The 22,150-nt window shown below is 41.0% G+C and overlaps 1 protein-coding gene across 10 annotated transcripts in view; it reads left to right on the top strand.

Moving 5' to 3' along the window:
• Positions 1-22,150, top strand: part of PDE4DIPP2 (phosphodiesterase 4D interacting protein) — a 212,108-nt gene that overhangs the window by 27,614 nt on the left and 162,344 nt on the right. The window contains exon 1 of one of the 10 annotated variants that reach the window (XM_045081832.1): positions 5,345-5,700. The exons of the other annotated variants lie outside the window; for them this stretch is intronic. Coding sequence (XP_044937767.1) covers positions 5,681-5,700 — 20 coding nt within the window. The 5' untranslated portion in view covers positions 5,345-5,680. Of the gene's footprint in view, positions 1-5,344; positions 5,701-22,150 lie in introns of those variants that run through there. 10 annotated transcript variants of the gene reach the window in all.

Raw genomic sequence — 22,150 nt, 5'->3', positions numbered from 1 at the left:
GCCTTTCTAGGTTCTGCTGTATCCAGGTCTCAAAATCATTGCCACTTGTTTTACGTTTTTGTTATAGCAATACCCCATTTACAGGGACCAAACTGTCTTGGTTAACTACTCCCCCTTAGTAAACTACTCCAAAACTTATGGCTTAACACAAGAAAATCATGTTTTTATATCTCATGATTTGGGGGTCAGTAATCCTAGCATGACTCAGCAGGGCAAATCTCCATATAGCCAGAGTTGGGGCTGCTCATTAGGGCCAGTAGATGATGGGACTGATCTCGAAGCTCCAACACTTCATTCACATGCTTGGCACCTTTATGGTAAATGCCAGGTGGCAGGTTCAGTTAGGCACCTCCCTTTCTCTGTGTAGGCTCGGGGCCTCTCTCCACAAGGTTTTGAAAGAAGACGTCATCTATTTCCATTCTGACCTCAGTTTTTATTTTCTAATTGATTGGGTTCTTCTTACCAGCTTGTCTCCCTCTTTTTAAAAAAAATTTATTTATTTATTTGTCAGAGAGAGAACAAGAGAGCATAAGCAAGGGAAGTGCAGCAGGCAGAGGGAGAGAAGGAAGCCCAGTCAATGCAGGACTCCATCCCACAACTCTGGGATCACCACCTGAGCCAAAGGCAGGCACTTAATTGACTGAGCCACCCAGGTATCCCCAGGCATATCTTAACTCAGTTAAAAGACCCTGCAGGTGGGACACCTACAAGGCTTCTTAATGACTTAACCTTGCAAGTTCCAGAACATCTCTTACTACTACACTCTATCAGTCAAGTAAATCTCCAAGGCAGACCCAGATTAAAGGGAGGAGAATTAGATCCCATCTCTCAATGGAAGAAGGAGGAAAGAATTCCTGGCCATCTTTAAGTGCCACAGACACTCTCATCCTTAATATTGGAATGATTCCTCTCTGTCTGGAAAGGGCATTTAAAAACAAAGAAAGAAAACCGCAAGGTTAGAGAGATGGATGTGGAGTGATGAGGGACAGAGGGGACATCTGTTGACTGACCAAGTCAGCTGAGTCAACTGTAACGATCACTGGAGTGAAAGAGTCACAGACAGAGTGTCCTCTTACCTAAGTCTCAGTGACTTCTGGGTGTCAGAATTAGGGGAGCAGTGTGCATAGTGAGTGGGTGGGTGTGACATTCTGGAGTGAAGCTGTTTTACATCTCAGCTTTGTGAAGGGAGGCAGTATATTCATCTCCCTGTGCTCCACGTTAGTCATTTACAAAACAGAGGTAACTAGAGCCCAGCTCGTCAGGTTTTGGGGAAGATGAAAGGAGTCAGTAGCTATAGCACTCTTAGGATCTGGAGAAAGTATGTTAGGCATGCTTATGCGATCCATAATCTTCTGTAACTCAAAATGGAAGTAAGAAATGTGTCAAGGTAGGCAAGGCTACACTACAGTTATTATTTCCAAATCTCAGTAACTTAATACAACAAAAATGTATTTCTTGGTCAGTCCACTTGTTCAGTTTGGGCCAGAAGGAACCCTTGGATCATCAGAATCACTCAGAGACCCAAGTGGATGAACGCTTCTTCTTGACACCTCTTAATCTTCAAAGGTCCATACAAGTGTGGAAACTGACAGTTGCTGATTGTGTACTGACAATTGATTGTGTAAGTTTTAAAAACTTTTACATTCTGCTTAGAAGTGGACACATGAGACTTCCTTTCATATTTCAGTGACCAAAACAAGTTACCTTTCATTGACCAAAAGCCACACCTAACTTTAAATGGGGTGGGGAAGGGTGAAGTGACCATTCATGGACCAGGAGAAAAGTTGAACAAAAAGCCAGAAAGCACAGCATACAGGGACTGGGAGATTGTAAACTGCATTATTGTTCTATAGCTACTCACCTTCCTGCAGTCTGTGGGCAGAGTGCACTTTTCTGCACCAATAACTTTGGATTTGGCCATGTAACTTACTTTGGGGAATGAAATATTACAGAAAGGGCAAGATCCCAGTTCTGAGAGCAGACATTAAGAGTCTGTGCCAACTCTCCTACAACCTACCTCTTCTGCAACCTACCATGGGAAGAATGTTCCCCAGGTAGCCACTGCTTCTTCAGTGTGGGTCCTGAAATGAGAGCTACTTGGAATAGTCTTGAACCCATGCTCAACCAATCCATCCCTGAAGTCCAGATCTTTGAGTAAGGAGTGGATGTTTGCGGTATGATACTGAGATTTAGGAGGTCTTTGTTAAACAGCATTGTTGCAACAAAAAGATGACTAATACAATGACAACACAACAGGATTTTAGAATGACTAGCTACTAGAGATAATGGTTTGCAAGAAAGCCTATGAAAGGGGCTCTTGGGGGCTCAGTCAATTAAGCATCTGACTCTTGATCTCAGCTCAGGTCTTGATCTTAGGGTCATGAGTTGGAGGACTGTGTTGGGCTCTGCTCTGGGCTTGGAGCCTACTTTTAAAAAAAAAGAAAGAACGCCTATGAAAGAGGATTTTACTAGTTAGTATTCTAAGAAATATAAAGTAAAATGATATTATGTTTAATTAGTTATATACCATATAGATAAGCATAGATACATATATATATATATAACTATTAAATAATTTCTTACCTATTAAAGAGAACAGTTAAAGTGATAAATCCTAGTGTTACTCAGGCTGTGTAAAATGATAAATTTGGAAAGTCCTTTCTTTCTTTTTTTTTTTTTGAAAGTCCTTTCTTTTTAAAGATTTTACTTTATTTTTTAAAAATGTATTTATTTATTTTAGAGAGAGGGAAAGAGAGAGCAGGGGAGAGGGGCAGAGGGAGAGAATCCTAAGCAGACTCCCCACCAAGCACGGAGAGTTGGTGGGGAGTCTGTCCTACAACCCTGAGATCATGACCCAAGCCAAAATCCAGAGTCAGAAGCTCAACCAACTGAGCCACCCAGGAGCCCCAAAGATTTTATTTTTTAAGTAATTTCTACACCCAATGTGGGGCTTGAATTTATGACCCCAAGATTAAGAGTCATACACTCAACTTACTGAGCCAGCCAGGCATCCCTGGAAAGTGCTTTTATCCTCACATTCCTTTGTCTTAAGAAGTTATCCTAGGGAAACAATTCAAAAGAATAAAATAATGGAGGCATTGTTTATGAGTCTAATATTAGAAACAGTGTAACTATTTCTAGTAGAAATAGTTACTGTTAACAGTAACAAAATATTATTAAGTAAACTATAGTTTTATCATTACTACATAGTATTATACAATATTAGGATAGTAAATAATAAACACTCTCTAACAACATGGACAGATATCTAATAATGAGAAAAGGAGGGCATAAATTTATGTCTAGGCTGTAATTATAATTATAGAAATAGATACATAATATGTGCAGATAGTGAGGAGATGGAGTGTAGAGAAATTTAAAGTTGTGTTGGCAGAGTGGATATATAGCTGATTTTTTTTTTTTTTTTTACAATCTAACACAAAAACTTTGTTCTTTTGCAATAATTATAATCCAGAAAACAACAATGAAATCCCTTTACAAGAATATATTCTTGGGTGTGTAAGAAAGAGTCGGTGTTTTGGGTTAAAAGATACATTTTAAAGAGACCGGAAAGAAATTTCAACAAATGTTTAATATTGATTGTCTCTGGGTATTATGGGTAGTTTACTTTCTATATACTTCTTTTTGTATTTTTCAACTGTTTACAAAGAATGTACTATGCTTTGTAAAAGAAACTGCCGTATTTTCTTGCCTCACTTCTGAAACCCCATAGTTCATCCAGTTAATGCTATCACTTCTTGGATGCAGTGTATGTCTTGCTGTAAATACAGTTCCTCTCCAGACTCAGTAGCCCGTAATTTGATTTGAGACAAAACTAAATATAGCACCAACTTTGGTATGGAGGGTGGAAATCTGACTCTTCTCACCCTTTTTTGCTTGTTGTGTTTGCAGTACTAGACTCTTTTTAAGACAAGTGGCCTGTAAGCCTTGTCACAGGTCAAACTGGGCCTTAATATGTTTCCTAGAAACATGCTAAGCTCAGGAACAGTGTGGCCTTAGATCCAAGCTTAGTGCTTGGGTTCGGGAATTCTAGATTAAGGGCCCATTAGAAGGTTCCTCTGAACCCGCAGATGTTTTATTATTATACTGCCCTCCCTACCCCTCTTCTGTGCTGATAACTAGAGGAAATCAAAACATAGTAAGCTCAATGACAGCTCCAGGAATATGGGTTCCGTACAGTTTCGCCAATTCTCAGGCATGCTGGGCCCTTCCTGAGTTAGTCCTAGGTATCCTAGGATACCTAAAAGAATCAGTTCTCTGTAGAGACATCTTGTTGGCTTTATTTTCAGAAATTTAGAGAGTAACTATCCAGGGTCACACCATGGAGAAGATAACCTGTATCAGAGCCTTAGCAGAGACTTTGAGCTTTTTAAGATCTCAATTCTATCATTTGTGAAATAAGTATAACTAAACCAACATTGCCACATGTGGGCACTATAAAGCTTTCTGCAAATTAAAAAAGGTCATTGGTAACACTAATAATAACGGTGATCATGTCACTTAATAAAAAGGTTTTATTTTAGAGCTAAGAAGGGGCTTGGGGCTGTAAGCCCTTTAATTATAGCATGTCTGACTTGTTTAAACCTCATCACATAAATAGATGGTACAGAGTCTCAGGCAGTGCCGTCATCAAAGGGCCCTTTTCCATGATCTTAGAATAATTAAGGAGGAGATTCTAGCCCTGTCGGCTACTGTCTTGAAACTTTTCTAGAGTTCTGGGAAGTTCAGGAACCCTCTGCCCTCCTCTGAAGCTAGAGCCCAGCTGCCTCTGTGCTTGGGAGACTCAAGGTAGAACAGTATAAAATCAGGGGCTGGCCGAGATGGAGGCAGCTAATAAGGCTGCTGGGTTCCGTTAGGATGCTGCTTCCCATTCCGAGGAAGGTTCCTGTCCCCCAATCAATTCTGAGACTGACGTGTCAGATCTCTAGGAAAATATCATCATGGCCGATGACCATCTAGTGTTGTGCATCTGCCTTCAGCCAGGACTGCCACCTCCGACCCTCCTAGAGCCCAGCTCTGGTGCCGGGTTTACCTGTGGGTGGGGTCGTGCAGGCACACAAGAGGATCTTCGCTCCAAATTCTACCGACAGTTAGTTGTTTTTTGTTTTGTTTTGTTCTGTTTTTACAGCGCCCTCAGTGGGACAGGGGAGGAACAGAGGCGCTCTGTCCTGCGCTCTGGGAGCCCTCTGCCCTTCCGCCACCATCACCGCGGCGGGGAGGCGTGTCACCTGGGCTGGCTGCCGGGAGCCCCGCCTCCGCTCGCGGTTGACAGCTCAGCTGGCGCGGAGCAACTCGTGCCAGCCAGTCGTGTCTCAGCCTGGGCGTGTGTGCGCGCCCTGCCGGGCCGCCTCGGGCCCCAGTTCCCCAAACAGCTCCGGGCGCCTCTCAGCTGGGCTCCGCGTCCCGCTTCCTACGGAGAACAGTCCCTCCCTTGTTGCCCGTCGCCCCGTTAGCTGGGGGGAGGTTCGGCCACGTCAAATCGGTCTTCTCAAAATACAGGGAGCCGAGCCCTCTCTTCGCCAACACAGAAAGAAGAAGCTGGGGAGGGAAAAGCTGCCGCTCTTTGCACTGGAGATTCGTGGGCAAGGGTTCTCGTTTTCCCAGGCTGCTTCCACTCCCGGGTGAGGAGCGCCCTGAGAGTGAGGGAAGCGCCTGGAGAATGGAGCAGACGTGGATGAGGTAGGTGAGCTGCTGCTTTCTCCCCGCATTCCCGATACGCCCCACCCTCCCACCGCGCCCCCCACCCCCGCGCCCTTAAGGAGAGGTCGCCCCTCACCTAGGGGCCTGGGAGATCTTCTCTTTTTTTTCAAAAAAAAAAAAAAATACCCTTCTAATTCCAACTTCTCTCGATCCTTCCGCACATGTTCTGTTCTCTGGCGTTTTCCTTGCCGAATGCGTCTCTCTTCCACCTAGTCTTGATAGTAAAAATACCTAGTGGGGCTTACCTGGAAGTTTTTGTAGAAATGGTTCTCTGTCTTTTCGCTGTTCCACAGATGAGAGAGATGGGCGTAAGTCATTCTTCAGAGATACCTAGGATTTCAGATACCTTTTTTTTTTTTAAAAGATTTTATTTATTTATTTGACAGAGAGAAATCACAAGTAGATGGAGAAGCAGGCAGAGAGAGAGAGAGAGAAGCAGACTCCCCGCTGAGCAGAGAGCCCGATGCGGGACTCGATCCCAGGACCCTGAGATCATGACCTGAGCCGAAGGCAGCGGCTTAACCCACTGAGCCACCCAGGCACCCCGGATTTCAGATACCTTGAAAAATATCAGATTCCTCCTCCTCACCCTGCCACGTTTTCCTTAGGCTCATCCTCCAACAGTCACACAAAAGGCAAAGCCCTGAGTGAGCAGAGCCCAGCATTGCTCACCTCCAGAGTCTCCAGTTGGAGTGACTTTGGAGAGGGAAGAAGGAAGAAAGAGACCACGGTGCCCTTCGTTGCCCAGGCTTTGTTGAGACCCCGGTGGCAGTGAGGTTTTACGTCAGATTTTGGGGATGCCCAGCTGAATTGTGTTTTCTCCTTCCCCTCAGTGTGCTTTAAAACAGACCCATTCAGGGATAAAAGATAATGTGTTAGGACAAAGACTTCATTTTTGCCAGTGAGAGGGTGGATGGAGAGGCTGTATTCCAGAGGTGTCTCTATAATCGATATCACTCCACCTCCAGGATTTAGCTTTGGAGATTGGAGTGAGGCCAAATGTGTGTTGACTCCTAAGAGAAGGCAGACTATACAGACACAGAAAGGAAATTAGGCCGTGTGAAAAAGATCTGAAGGAGTTCAGCTGATTGTTCAACAGAAGTGATCTACAACGTGTCAGTTTTTTAAAAAATGGAAGCTTTGGGTGTGTTGGTAGACACATGCTTTCTAGAATTACAAATAGTGATTCTACTTTTTGCTCTTTTCTGCTCTTCTGAGGCCTCTCCTACAGAGCAATGTTCTGTTGTGGGCATCACTAGATAGAGGAGTGCAATCAAGAGACAGTAGGGGAATGAAGACCACACCTTGAAGGGTCACCAAAGGATCTGTGGTTCTGAGGAAGTGAAGATGGGGCTGGGGTGGTGGTGGATATGGTGGTTTCCTTCAAATATTTGAAGAGCAATTGGTGGGAGTGGGACTGGATGGATTTGGAATCCCTTAGGAGGACAGAATACATTATGGAGGAGGCAAGTTATGGCTTTGTGTAAGGGAAAAGCTTTTTTTCTTTCTTTTTTAATTTTTTAAGATTTTTATTTATTTGACAGAAAGAGAGAGAGAGAGAGAGAGATCACAAGTAGGCAGAGCAGCAGGCAGAGAGAGAGAGGGAAGCAGGCTCCCTGCTGAGCAGAGAGTCCAATGTGGGGCTCTATCCCAGGACCCTGAGACCATGACCTGAGCTGAAGGCAGAGGCTTAACCCACCAAGCAACCCAGGCACCCTAGGGAAAAACTTCCTAATAAGTGACCCATCTGGCACTAAATCGATTCTGGTCCCTGACATTATTTGAGCAGAGGCTAGATGACCACTTGATGGTAACAAGAGTGAGCAGTGTTGTTCACTGTATCTTAAAAAAAAAAAAAAAGATTTTTTTTTCTGAATTGTATATTTACATGTGTATTTAGACTTCAGATAAATTCAGAAATAATTTAGAAAGCCACAAATAATATGTTCATTGTTCTATTAATGTCACAAACTGAGTATATCCATATTTTAGACATTCATATCAAAAAGAGGATATAACCAGCACCCCTGAAGCCCTCGTGACCCAAGAATAACCATTATCCTAATTTCTCACACCATAGATCAGTTTTGCTTGGCTTTGACCCCTTATGTCAATGAAATTATCCACTGTGTACTCTTGTATATCTGGCTTCTTTCATTCCATCTGATGCCTGTGGGATTCTCCCATATTGTTTTGTGTAGTTGTAGTCCATTCATTCTTGCTTCTGTGTGGAATTCTATTGTGTGTAAATATATCAAATTTATTTATCCAGTCAATTATTAATGAGCATTTGGGCAATTTCTGGTTTGGAGCTATTACAAATAGGTTGTTATCTATGAACATTCTTGGGCATGTCTTTTGGTGAACATATGTACATATTGCTGTTGGGGAAATGCGTAGACATAAAATTTCTGAGTAATAGGAAATGCATGTTCAGCTTCAGTAGATACTGCCAAATAGTTTTCTAAAGTGGTTATAAAGAGGATAGACAATGGACTGAGATATAGTGAAAAAGTGCTCCACATCACTAGTCATCAGGGAAATGCAAATTAGAACCACAGTGCCATACACTGTATACCTACTTGAATAGCCGAAATGAAAAAGACTGAAAATACCAAATGTTGGTGAGGTGGAAGAATCAGGATGTTCTTTTTTTTTTTTTTTTTTTTTTTTTTGGGTTTTTTTGCTATTACTCACAGTGAGAAATGTATTTACATTACAACCAGGCGTACTCCCATATATAAATGAAACAAGAGTATCACCTTACTTTGTGTTTTGTACTCTGATCTTTTCTGCCCTGCTCCTTTTCTTCAAAAAAGAGAAAATGCTAGTGTAACTCAATTTACTTCACCGCCTAGTGGATCATAGATGGAAAAATCCTATAATCATATATCATAACTGATGTCTCAGATGTTTCCTAACGCGCAGTTAAGATCAGTTCCTAACCATTTATTTTAAATGTGAAAGCCCACTACAGGCAAAGCACTGTGCTAAATGCTAAGGATGAAGCAGTGAATGAGACTGGGCTTCTGCCTTCCAACATTGTACTTTCTCATTGCCTATAATTCTAAGAGAGGCTAAAGCAGACAAATGCGTGAGAGCACAGGGGAGAAGCACAACTTGAGAAATTCAAAGAGTAAATATTAAGTGTAAAGCAACTGTTTATGAGGCTTGCATCCATTAACTTGTGTGCTGACCCCTTCGCAGACTTCATGCCACCTAATCCTCACAACCCTTTGAGGGACGAGGGAAATGTTATTATAGTCATAATTTTTAAGACAAGAAAAATTTAACTTCAGGGATTAAATAATGTGCCCTGGGAACACACACAACTGAGAAAAAAATACTGAGAAGAAAATGGGGTTGAGTTTGGCTGGTGATTCAGTTTCTGAGTTGGTTCTGGAGCTGCCTCCTTATCCTGATAACTCAGGCTTATGAATAAGTTGAAGACTGTGGTTCTACTCCCAAGTTTCATTCTTGGCAGCTCTGGAAACCTCCTGTCTGAAAGGTTTTTCACATGAGCCTCCATACTCTTTATCTTGCTCAGTCTATCCACAAAGAACAGGGTGCTGAGTATTTGAGTTCTCACAGCAGAATATCCCTACTGCTAACTGTGCACCATCTGCCCTGCTAGAGGTTAACAGGAGTGTTTTTCCTCAATGATGTGTCCTGACCTTTGCCAAGACTCTTTGGTTAAATCATTTGGGGAGAACGTCGTTGGTTCTGGAATAGCAAATTTCCTATGAATACACTGGCCTTACAAAAAAGCTGGTTTGGTCACTAATCAAGCTAATGGCCATGAATAAGGTAAGAGTTATCAAAGGAGTAAGCTCATGGAAATGACGAGGATAATTTTGCTCACCTTGCAAGTCTTGTATCTATCAGGCAAACGGCTTCTACAACTCTGAATTTTTAGCATTCACTTATCAGAGCTAGCAGCTCACTAAAGAAGGTTGCGAACATATTTCAAATTCCGTTTCTGGACTAGCAACTCCCTGAAGAGTGTGTATTTCAGATTCCTTAGATTGTATTAGTTTCTTTCTGCTGCTAAAACAAATTACCATGAATTTAGTGACAGAAAAAAACACAAATTTATTATCTTGAAGTCCTGGAGGTCAAAAGTCTGGAAATTGGTCTTCTAGGCTAAAGTGAAGATGTCTGCAGGAGTGTGTTCCTCCTGGAGGCTCTAGGGAAGAATCTAGTCCTTGCCTTTTCGGGCTTTAGGGGCTGTCCATATTGCTTGATTCTTGGACCCTTTCCAGCAATGGCAGCACTCTAGTCTCTGCCCCATTATTTCATCTCCTCTTCTAATTCTGATTCTTGGGTATATCTCTTACAAAGACCCTTGTAATTACCTTGGGCCCAACTGGATAATCTAGGATAATTCCGCTATCTCAGAATCCTTAATCCCATCTGAAAGTCCCTTTTGCTATGTCAAGTGGCACTTTGACAGGTCTCAGAGATTAGGGATGTGGACTTCTTTGGAGGGTGATTATCCAGTCTATCACACGAATTTCTGGAAAAGTCATTACTAATTCTCTTCCCCTTTTGGGTGGAAATGCTCTTGTTTGTAGTATATGGAAAAGCTGAGCAAAAGTCGGGCAAATCATATGTGAACCTTAGTCAACTTCCCTAAACAAATAACTCAAGGAAAAGTGAACTTGAACTATGTGAGAGCTACCTATAAGATTAAAGGTTAGGAAAGGAATTGAATAGTCTATTTTATTTTGTTTTATGTAACCTTGTGATTTAATTTAACACAATGCAAGCATTGATTGTATTTGCCTGCTGTGGCTGTGCAAACTTGAAGAAGGGAAGTAACATCCAAGAAAAATAGTGGTTCAGTCTCAAAATTCAAAAATTTGATTTTATTTCTTCTCCCCCACATAAAGTGCAGCCTTCAAGTAGGACAAGAAGCCCATTTACCATGGTTATATTGCACTAAAATGATCCCCATTGATAGCTTATTTGCATTTATTCTGCTCTATATTAACTCTTAGCTTAACTCTACACTCACTCCTTCTTAACTGTAGAGAAAGCAAGACATTTATTTCTCTTTGAATTCATAGTAAGTTGGCAAAGAGTCCCATTTACTACCGCATAGTTACAACCAGAAATCTCAAATTTCTCTCTATTTTGAAGGTGAGGCAACTGAGGCCAGAGAGGTTGATTAAGCATTGGAGCATGAAGTCCTGGTTGATTCCAGTACCTTTGCCCACTGTGCTGCTGCTGCTTTGTATATAGCATTTTTTAAAATTAGGAAAATGCTCCTTCTCATAATCCTATTACTGAAACATCTTTGGTCTTTGAATTTCTCTTTTAACATTCAGCATCTTTGGCAATTAATTTTCTGCATTTGGGGAAAGAAAAATCTCTGCCTTTGAAACTCTGAGCTACTTTTAAATAGGCCTGTACTTGGTTTTTGGCTTGAGGAATTTATCTCAATCAGTGCTTTCATCCCCACTTGCTTATTTCTGGCATACTAGATCAGACCGGATACCCCTGTAGTTCTTTCAGCTTACATGCTAAGGTGGATTTCAAATACAGGAAGACTAGGAAGGGGTCGTTTTGTCTCTGAAAGGATAAATTGGGTGACTGTCATCATTGTGCCCTCTCCTGTCAAATAGCTCAGGGATAATTTATACAAAGCTGTGTAGAGCATCCATCCGTTCAGTGGATGCCCTGGGACACTACTCCTGTTGAAGTTGATCCTATTTTATAAATAAAATTCCAAAATAAGCCCAGAACATTCCACAAGTTGTCTCTGGCAAAAATCCAAATAGCTTTTAAAGTTAGAAGAAAGTCCAGAATAAAAGAGATGTGTTGATGACCCAAGGTGGCTCTATCCAAATTCTATTTAAAAACATTCAGACATACTGAGGACTTGTTTTCCTTAGTCTCAGAACATCTTCTGAGTTCTGTGGTCAGCAAACAAGCATGATCTGAATTTTTTTTTCTCATGGCTGAAGCACTTTATTATCCATAGACTATTCACCATCATTGTTGTCATCAGCATCATCAGCATCACAATTGTATTTTCATGGCACTTTAATAGTTTCCAATACATTTTCCCTTAATGAGCCTCATTATCTCCAGTCCTCCTCTGTTTGTTCAACTCTCCAGAAACTTCTTTCTCCTTTGTCTTCTCCAATGCCAACTAGGGACAGTAGCTACTTGTATCTTCATTATGGGCAAGATGGAAGGGGTATGGAGAAGCAATAACTGCTGACATATAGAAAGCATTGACTGACAAAGAAAATTGAGTAATTTCTAGCATTTTACACAGGGGAAAAATGTATTTATTTTCCATGTCATAATGTGGAATATTGTTATTTATGATGTAGAATATGTGGAAATAAAAACCTTTACTCCATCATTCCCTTATAATGAAGACTTTAGGGTTCCAGTTTTTAACTATTATAAATAATCAGTGATAAACGTCTTGGTACATAAAGCATCTTCTTCCATAGGATTATTTTTGAATGATAGATGTTTAGAAATAGAATAATTATATCAAACATTTGTAGTTGTTGAATATATGTTGCAGATTGCTTAGCATTTAGACTCGTATAACTCATAAATATATAGAGGATATTTCAGTTCAATTTAACCATCTTTTTCAAGACCTGAGTCCCTATACTGTAGAAGGGGAAGTAGAGGTACAGTGACCTAAAGTGATGTATCCTAGGTGAATCAGTAGCAACATTCCCATCTTCTACTCCTCTCTGGAGTAAAGTGCTTTGCTCTTGCTAATAATATCTGTTACAATCTTGAAATGTTTCCTGAAATGGTAATAGACAGAAAATTTTAATGTAATAAAGTAAAAGTGGATATAAAATACATCAAAATCATGCATACTGGGGAGCCTGGGTGGCTCTGTTTGTTAAGCGTTTGGCTCTTGATTTCAGCTCGGGTCATGATCTCGGGGTCCTGAGATTGAGCCCCACATGGGGCTCTGTGTTCAGTGGGGAGCCTGCTTGCAGATCCTGCCTCTCCCTCTGTCTCTCTCCCCCACGCACATGCTCTCTCTCTAAAATAGATAAGTAAATCTTTAAGGAAAAATTCCCTCTCTCCCTGACCCTCCCCCCCTCAAAAAAAGAAGAAACCTCAAATCAATAAAACAATTTTTAAAAATTATCTATACATATTGGGATATCTATTGCAAGGGGAGGAGAAAAGAAAATAGATGCTGTATTTGGTGGTGGGATCATGGGCAATATCATTTACATGGTGCCTTAAAACTCAGTCAATATATGTTTTTATAGCAGGAAGGAATTTACATTTATGTGTATCAAGTGACAACAAATAAAGCTTGGAACTGAGTTGGTCTGACAATGCTTCTTCCTGTATTACTTAGAGATTTCCAGGTTATTGCCACCATGGGAACAGCACTATTGCCAGACCACCTAAGGAGCTGGTTGTAGAGTGTCATTTTACTCTTCCTGAGCTCAAATTATTATGTGGGCCTTCCTATACCAGCTGTTCCCACCTACACATGTAGCCTTGCCTTTGCTAGGATAGCTTTACTCTTCAAAGATTAGTTTCAGCATTACATCCTTTTGCAATTGTTTTTGGAACCTAATTCTGGGTGTTCTGCTGTCTATCCTGTTGTTGCTTGCAGCTAGTTAATTGGTTTACATGGTATTCTCTATTCTCTAAGCTTATTGGAAGAAAGGACTTTTGTTGTCTCTAAATCTTCAGCATCAACATTGTTTCTAGCACTTAGAAGATCCGCAATTTAGAACTTTCTAGAGAACACTCCCCACAAGGTTGATATGAACATCTGTTTGGTAAGTGTCTCCCTATTATGGAATGGACACAGCAGGTTACCAAAGCTTGATGACACTATAGATTCAAATTGCATTTATTTGTAGTTTAAGTTATATGCATCAAGTTCCTGTTATGATCTAGGCTTTTTAAATGCTAGCTATATAATAGTGAATGATATAAAAACTCTGCCTGTAAGTGACTGATATTCCAGAGGGGTCACTAGGCATGAATATATATTACTATTCTGCCTGGGCGTCACAATTCCTTTCTGCCAATCCACTGCCATACACCCTCAGCAAGCCAGCTTTGCAGCTCATCCTCAGTCCAAATTCCCCTTAGGATCCTTAACTCTGAGTTTATGTTTCCTGACCACAAGGTCAAGTCTCCCCATCTTCTCAGTCTTTCTGAATGTTCAGTTCACCTTATTGCATACTCCAGTTCCTCTATCTTCCAGGCTACTACCTGCTCTTTGTCCATCTCCCTCCTGAGCCTGGACCTCGGGGGCAGCTCCTTCAATCACTCTCAGCACTCTCAGCACCACTTCAGAGTCTCTTACTGCCTTAATAACCCCTAAACCTTGGTAACCCTCTGTCAGTTTTATTATCCTCTAGGAGTCTATAATCTTTGTTTTATTTTTTTTTTAATTTATTTTCTTTGGTTGAAGTGAAATTGACATACAATATCCTGTTAGTTTCAGGTGTACAACATAGTGATTCAATATTTTTATACATTATGAAATGATCCCCATGGTAAGTCTACTTATCATCTGTCACCATATGGAATTATTTCTGTATCACTGACTATATTTTTTATGCTGTACCCTATGTCTCCATGACTTATTTCTTTTATATAAGATTTTGTAGGGGCGCCTGGGTGGCTCAGTGGGTTAAGCCGCTGCCTTAGCTCGGGTCATGATCTCAGGGCCCTGGGATCGAGTCCCGCATCGGGCTTTCTGCTCAGCAGGGAGCCTGCTTCCTCCTTCTCTCTGCCTGCCTCTCTGCCTGCTTGTGATCTCTTTCTGTCAAATAGATAAATAAAATCTTTAAAAAAAAAAAAAGATTTTGTAAATTTTGTGCTTCCTAAATTTCTTCATTTGTTTCACCCATACCTTCAACCCCTCCCTACCTCTGGTAACCCACCAGAGGGTTTTCTGGATATATATTTTCTGGATATATGAGTCTGTTTCTGTTTTGTTTTGTGTGTTTGTTTTATTTTTTGGATTTCACTTATAAAGGAAATCATATGATATTTGTCTTTCTCTGCTTGACTTATTTCCCTTAGCATAATACGCTCTAGGTCCACCCATGTTGTCATGAATGGCAAGATTTCATTCTTTTTTTTTTTATAGCTGAGAAATATCCATTGTGTATATATGCCACATCTTCTTTACTCACTCATCTATTGATGAATACTTAATTTGCTTCCATATCTTGGCTATTGTAAATAATGCTACAATGAACACAGGGGTGCATATTATCTCTTCAAATTATCTTGAGGTAACTACCCAGTAGTGGGAATCCTGGTAGCTCTAGTTTTTTAATTTTATTTTTTAATTTTTTTATTTTTTTAAAGTAGAGCTTAAAAAAAGTAGTGCTCCAGGATGGAGCTCAACATGGGGTCTGAACTCACGACCCTGAGATCCTGAGCTGAGATCAAGAGTAGAAGTCTTAACTGACTGAGCCACCCAGGCACCCTAGTAGCTCTATTTTTAATTTCATAAGGAACCTCCATACTCTCATCCATAGGCTACACCAATTATATTCCCACCAACAGTGCACAAGGTATAAGTTTTTTTTAATATAAGCTTTAATATAAAGCTTTAATATAAACTTCTTTTTAAAATACATCATGGAACTATACTGAAAAAGAAGACTCTAGATACATTCTACAGATCTTTAATATTAAGAAATTCTCCTCCTTCTCCTCTTATGTGCCTCCTCCACTCTCTTCCCCTAAAAATGCACTCCTCAAAACCTTTGAGTTCAATAATATAAATAAAATCAAGATACAAAGTTGCACATGCAGTATTATTTCTATTTTGTAGAATTCTCATGGGCATATTAACTAAAGAACAACTGGAAGTAAATACATTAAATATCTTCATGGATGTGGTCTTTAAGTGGTAACATTTTTTATTACTTTTCTATATACATTTTTTTTCCTTTCCACAATTTTCTAGAAGGAGCATGTCATTCTTTTTAAATAATTAAAAATAGATGTGGTAAAGATAGGAAACAACAAAGGATTATGTGAATAAAAAGGTAGATAGAAACAGGAAAAAAAAATCTATCTCCTGGTGCTTGGGCTAGGGCTCCAAGATGGACTGTGTGCCAGCTGCCTTGGCATACCATAGTGCCTAGTGAGTAGTGGTTGTTAATAAAGACTGAGCACTACAGAATGCATCATCAGGGCCAAAAGTTGAAAGCACAAGCTAAGTTTGAGAAGTGGGTGGAGAGACCATACGCCATCCCCCAGTGGATGTGACTGAATTTGAAGCAGATCATTTTTCGCGTTTCTTATGAAAGAGTGCTATCAGTGTCTTGGCTGATTCGGGGTGAAGGAAGAGAATTTATTAGCTATTTGTGTGTCCAATGAGAAAAAATTACTTAAATTTTCTTTACCTTTTTATGTCACGAAGTGGTTTCTCTGAGCCTTGATGGATAAGAGCAAGAAATAGAATGTTTGTTCCTTTTAGGCCAAAGACTTAGTACAAGGGTGAGAAAGGTCATAAAACGTGGATCAGTTGTTGCAGGTGCATAGTGATGCCTGTAGCTCCCTGTTGCTTTTGAGGGCTTAGTAGCACTATAGAAAACTGTCTCAAGAGTTCCCATTTGGCTGTGGTCACTCACAGTGAATAGAGTCTGTTGAGTGAAGGGTGTAATTTCAGGATGTACTGGAGAAAAGTGGATGTTGCTGAAGCAGTGCCAAGTCAGCCCACACTTGGTCAGCATGCAGAGGGGGCCTCACGAGCGAGGCTCTGTCTGTTCTGAGGGGGATTTGCCAATTAAGTATCCTAGCTTGCAGAGGTTATAATGATAGGTCTTGAGATGAGAAAAAATGATAATCTCTTGGTATTTGTGCTCTGCATCTGTGACTTCTACCCTATTTGCATTCAAATATGTTTTTGCCATTCTGGTGCCAAATGGGGGTGGGATTTGGCAACGTGTGGAACGTAGACCACACACTCAATGTCTCTGTTGGCGAGAGAAAAAGATCTGAGGAGAAGTCTCATAGTTTGTTCACTATTGGCCTGTCCTGTTTTGATTGTGTCTATCCCATCACTTTCTCTGCCTTTTAGTTTCTTCCCTTTATCCGTTGGGGATGGTGGCAAGGGTTAGCAACAAAAAGGTTCAGGGAGGGTTTGAACAGTTAGAGAGATTTGGGTAGAGTTGGGAAGTGTAAAATTATGGATGACTCACTTTTCAGGATAGAACCTATTAAAAAAAAAAAGTCATACCAGGCACTTCCCTTTTAGGATTTTACTCATTTGTCACATGGTATCTATGACACCAGTATTTGAATACTCAAGTGTGAGCTATGTCCAGCGGGGATGAGTTGGCATCTCAAAGAACATATCTGTGTCTGGATTTGAGTCTAAATCCCTTGACACAGCATCACTGTCCACCCTTCCTTGCCCTTCAGATTCTCAGGGGGTCACTTCCCAGGAGTCAAGCCAGATACAGAGGAAGATTCTGGTAAAGGTATAGGTGGAAAGAGTAAAGGTTTGGAGTCAAGTGGCATTTTCAAGTTCAGGCTTGACACTAACAAGCTGTATGATCTTGGGCAAGTCACTTCATCCTTTAGGGTCCCTGTTTTCTTATCTGTGATACAGGATCTTGTGAGGACTGAATGAGATGCTGCCTGGAATGCATCGGGCACTTAATGAATTGTGGTGGCATTGGTGGTGGCTGGTGGTGGTTGTCCACAGTAAAGAGGATATTTAATGTGAGATTAGTGCTGAGGAGAATTCCACTGGAAGAGAATGTGAACTGTGAAGTTGGGCTCAGGCAGTCCCGAGACAGTCGCCTGTAGATGTCTCTGTTCCTAGGCTGTCTCTGCTTGTGAAACCTTACCATTTAAAAGTTCTCAGAGCCAAAGCTTCACACATTAGAGAAAGTAGGCCATAGTTCTTCTCCTTCCAACCCTTTTCTATTTGCAAGTGTTGAATATGGATACAAATAAAAAATATTTTAAAAATGATCTCCGAACATCAGAAAGATTGCTTTTATTTGAACCAGAATTTAGTTACTTATGTCAAATGTGCTTTAATAATATAGGAATTAGGGGGACGCCTGGGTGGCTCAGTTGGTTGAGCAGCTGCCTTCGGCTCGGGTCATGATCCCAGCGTCCTGGGATCGAGTCCCACATCGGGCTCCTTGCTCAGCAGGGAGCCTGCTTCTCCCTCTGACTCTGCCTGCCTCTCTGTCTGCCTGTGCTCGCTCTCTCCCCTTCTCTCTCTCTCTGATAAATAAATAAAATCTTAAAAAAAAAAAAAGAATATAGGAATTAGGGGCACCTGGGTGACTCAGTCCGTTAAGCCCCTGCCTTCAACTCAGGTCATGATCCCAGGGTCCTGGGATCAAGCCCCACAATGGGGCTGCTTAGTGGGAGCCTGCTTCTCTCTCTCCAACCCCCCACCCCAAACCCCTGATCATGCTTTCTCTTGCTATCTTTCTCTCTCTCTCAAATAAATAAATGAAATTAAAAATATATATGTATATATAGGAATTAGAATGGAATGTGAATTTGGTTCAGTGTCTAGTGCTAAGCAAACTTCCAACAATCTTCCTGTCACACCACATAATCTGCACTGTTTGAGGAGGTCAGACTCAGCCTAATCTCTTACACTGTTTATCTTTTATTGAGGGCTTCATTAGAAGGGCAGTGTAAATTGGATCAAAATAATTATCTTCTTTAAAAAATAAAAATTAACCTTTAGGGGCGCTTGGGTGTCTCAGTTGGTTAAGTGATCTTGATCTCAGTTCAGGTATTGATCTTGGGGTCATGATTTCAAGCCTTGCATTAAGCCCCATGCTAGGTGTGGCGCCTAGTTTTTTTTTTTTTAAATTAACCTTTTAGTATAAAATAGTAAAAAAAGAAAAAAGGGCGATTCACATGTATTTTCCACCATCCTAAACCTCCAGTCTTTTTTTTTTTTTAAAAGATTTTCTTTATTTATTTGACAGACAGAGATCACAAGCAGGCAGAGAGGCAAGCAGAGAGAGGAGGAAGCAGGATCCCCGCTGAGCAGAGTCCCATGCGGGGGCTTGATCCCACCTGAGCTGAAGGCAGAGGCTTTAACCCACTGAGCCACCCAGGTGCCCCCTAAACCTCCAGTCTTATCTCTTGTGCAGATTCTCTTCTAGTCCATATCTATAGGCATTTTTACTATAGTACAAATTTTCGTCCTGATCCTTCCTTGCTTGACATTTTAAATCATCTTTGGAGGTTCTAAGTAATTAGATAAAGCTGATGGGTTTGAGGAAGGACATGCAAATGAAGAACCAGTTTCCACCCTTAACTTTCCCTAATACTCTTACCTGAGGGTTAGAACTTAGAGAAGGAAGGTTTGAGAAGAGGGAAAGGTAAAAACATTGCCAGGGGATAGGGTGGGGGTGATGGGGGCAGTTTATGCTTACTAAGATGGACAAAAATAACTGCTATCACATTTATGTTCTGAAATCTGTTTTATTTATTTATTTTTTTGAGTTGTAAAAGTTCTTGAATTCGGTCCTCTCTCCAAATCTCTGTTTTAAATCTCATTATTCTTACGGTTATCTCATTGAGTGCTAGCTGCCTTCCCCAGTAGACTCTGAACACCTTCATGATGGAGTATATTTCTTTTTCATCTTCATGTTTTCAGGGCTTACCATATAAGTCACTTTTCAATAAATGTTTATGAAAAGGAATGAAAAAACTTAAAAATGTCAATCATGGCTCAGTTTTTCGCTCTAAGTACTGCTATAGAAGATTGTTTTTCCCCTTTCTGAGTTTTTGTTTATGAACAAAAAAACTACATAAAAAGAAGTCTGAAAGATAGAAAATGCCTCAAAGAGATGGCCTTTGTCCACAGGCTTAGAGATCTTCAGCAAGAGTGGTGGTAGGTGTGAAGGAGGGGACCCAGACTGTGTGGCCTCCAACAACCTCGATAGATTTGATTGCCCTGGGGAGAGGACTTGGAAATAACCATCCCTTCGGGAGTTTGGACACTCATATGGGTAGAAATATCCCTCCGTTAAAATTGTTAATAGGTGAGCCCAAGAAGAAGGAAGTACTGGGGACTGGGCGGACTTGAGCTCCCTAGAAATAATTTGGGGATGTGGGTTACCTGAGTGGCTCAGTCAGTTAAGCACCTGTCCTGATCTCAGGGTCCTGGGATGGAGCCCCAAGTCGGACTCCCTGCCCAGTGGGGAGCCTGCTTCTCTCTTTCCCTCTGCCTCTGCTTGTCACTTCCCTTGCTTGTTGTGCTCTGTCTCTGTGCCAAATGAATAAATTAAATCTTTTTAAAAAAATAATTTGGGATGACTTCGGTCCTGGGATGCCACCAGCTCATAACTGTTCAGACTTGTTGCACAACCGGTTTGTAATATAAAGTTGTGTGGTTACCACCTTGCCATTGCTCGTGAATAACATGGTCTGATAACACGATCCCTTGCTCTTCTCAGTCTACAAATTAAATAGACCAAAATATAAGACAGTAACACCAAATGTGCATTTTGCAGAAGAAGGCCAATGGCTGCTTTGTAGAAACTGTCTCTCTGCAGGCGCCATCGTGGTGTTGCCCTTTGGTAAGGAAGGGGGTTTCTACCCTCTCCACAATGTTAGGAGAAAAGAGACAAGTGGCACCACTGAGCTGCATACATTTTGGAAAAGAGCTACATCAGTGTAGCCATTTTCAAGCAAAATAAAACTGAATGCTTGGATATTCCTGACATAATTGGAACTACTAAAGTTAGGAAGTTACTGGAAAAAAATCATCAGAGCACAGTCTGACAGCAGCAGAGTATCAGAGTGTAGCAGATGGCTTTGGGGAAGTCAATTATTTTCTGATTAGTCTCAACCTAATCACCCTGGAAAACTGTAGGAAAAGCTAATAATATGGGATATTAAATGTCGATGTGTTGTTTGAGTCCAATATCTTCTTAGCTACTTATCAGCAAATCAAGAAATCGTGGGCAAGATCTCATGCAGCAATAAGTAGGCAAGCAGCTTGTGAGTGGATTGTACTTGGAAAACGCTTGGTTCCTCAGATTAGGCCAGAGAGTGGTTTGGCAAAATTTAGTAAGTGTAACTTTAGTGGAAGTGGTATCAGTACCGACAGACTGATGAGGCCAAGAGAAAAAGAATAAGAAGGCCCCTTGAGGTATAGTTCATTTATACAGGAAAAGCAGCATTTTAAGGTAAAAGTATCTAGCGAGAAAGATTATATATGTACATCTAGCGAGAGAGCTGTTGCCTACCCTGGTGAACCATATGCTAGTGGAGCATGAGTTATTCATGGACTGATATTAAAAAATAAATCTACAAACACTTCAGTTTCAGAAACTAGGACAAGGTCGTACGAGTGTTTTCTGGTCTTGGATAGTATGGAAGAATTTACCAACCTATATTACTGCTTCACAAGGCCATGTACATGTGCGTGTGTGTGTGTGTGTGTGTGTGTGTCTGTAGGGCCTAGCTAGGAATATGTCTCTCAGATACCTCAATTCTCTTTGCACTTTGGTTTATCAGACGTTGTTGCGAATTACAATCCCCTAGACATACACCCTGTGTTTCTTCACTATGAGCCCCTTCCCTGGGGGAGCATCAAATTCCTTCTCAACCTTTTGGAGCAGATGATGAGCCCACTCTTGGGCAATAAGAGAGGGAACTTGAGCTGTTAATAGAGTTAAAGTGATTTTTAAAAAATCTCCCGAGACTGTATAAGTATGTCCATTGACTCGGTACCCATCCAAAGTGACCTCTCTCTCCTTCCATTTATTGATTCCTAGTGGGAAGACAGCTGGCTCAGCGTGGGTGTGGGTGGGCTTACAAGGTCAAGTATCTCATGGGGTGTGTGTACCCTGTGTTGTAGCCGGCTCTGGATCTATACTGTAGAATCTTCAGAGCAAAGAGGATTGAATGAGGTCATGTCTGGAAAGTTCCCTGGATCCTTGGAAGGTATCAAAATGAGTTTTATGGTGAAGTGTTTGTTGGAGTAGAATGGCACAGTTACTGTGAGGGACCTTAGAAAAATCCATGTACTTCTTTTACAAACATTTGAGGAAACTGAAGCTGAAGAGGTAAAAGTGATTTATGAACCAGTTTTAGTAGTTTATCATCATAGATTAGTGAATTACATGCTGAAGCAATTAGGTTATTCAAGACTGTGGGGTTTTTTTTCTTTTATTTGAGTATGGTTGACACACAATGTTATGTTAGCTTCAGATATACAGCAGTGACTCCACAAGTGTAGGTATTATGCTGTGTTCATCGCAAGTGTAGCTACTGTCTGTCACCACACATCACTGCTATAAGGTCATCCATGACATTCCCTATGCTGTACCTTCTCACCCCCTGACTTATTCATTCTGTATCAGGAAGCCTGGGTCTGCCACTCCTTATCACCCATTTTGCCCAACCCTCCTCCCTCCCCTCTGGCAACCATCAGTTTGTTTTC

The sequence above is a fragment of the Mustela putorius genome, unplaced genomic scaffold (assembly GCF_011764305.1).
Source record: "Mustela putorius furo isolate JIRA1106 unplaced genomic scaffold, ASM1176430v1.1 tig00000585_pilon_pilon_pilon, whole genome shotgun sequence".
NCBI classification, from domain to species: Eukaryota; Metazoa; Chordata; class Mammalia; order Carnivora; family Mustelidae; genus Mustela; species Mustela putorius.
Note: the sequence above shows the minus strand (reverse complement) of the source record. Positions and strands in the feature narration are given on the sequence as shown.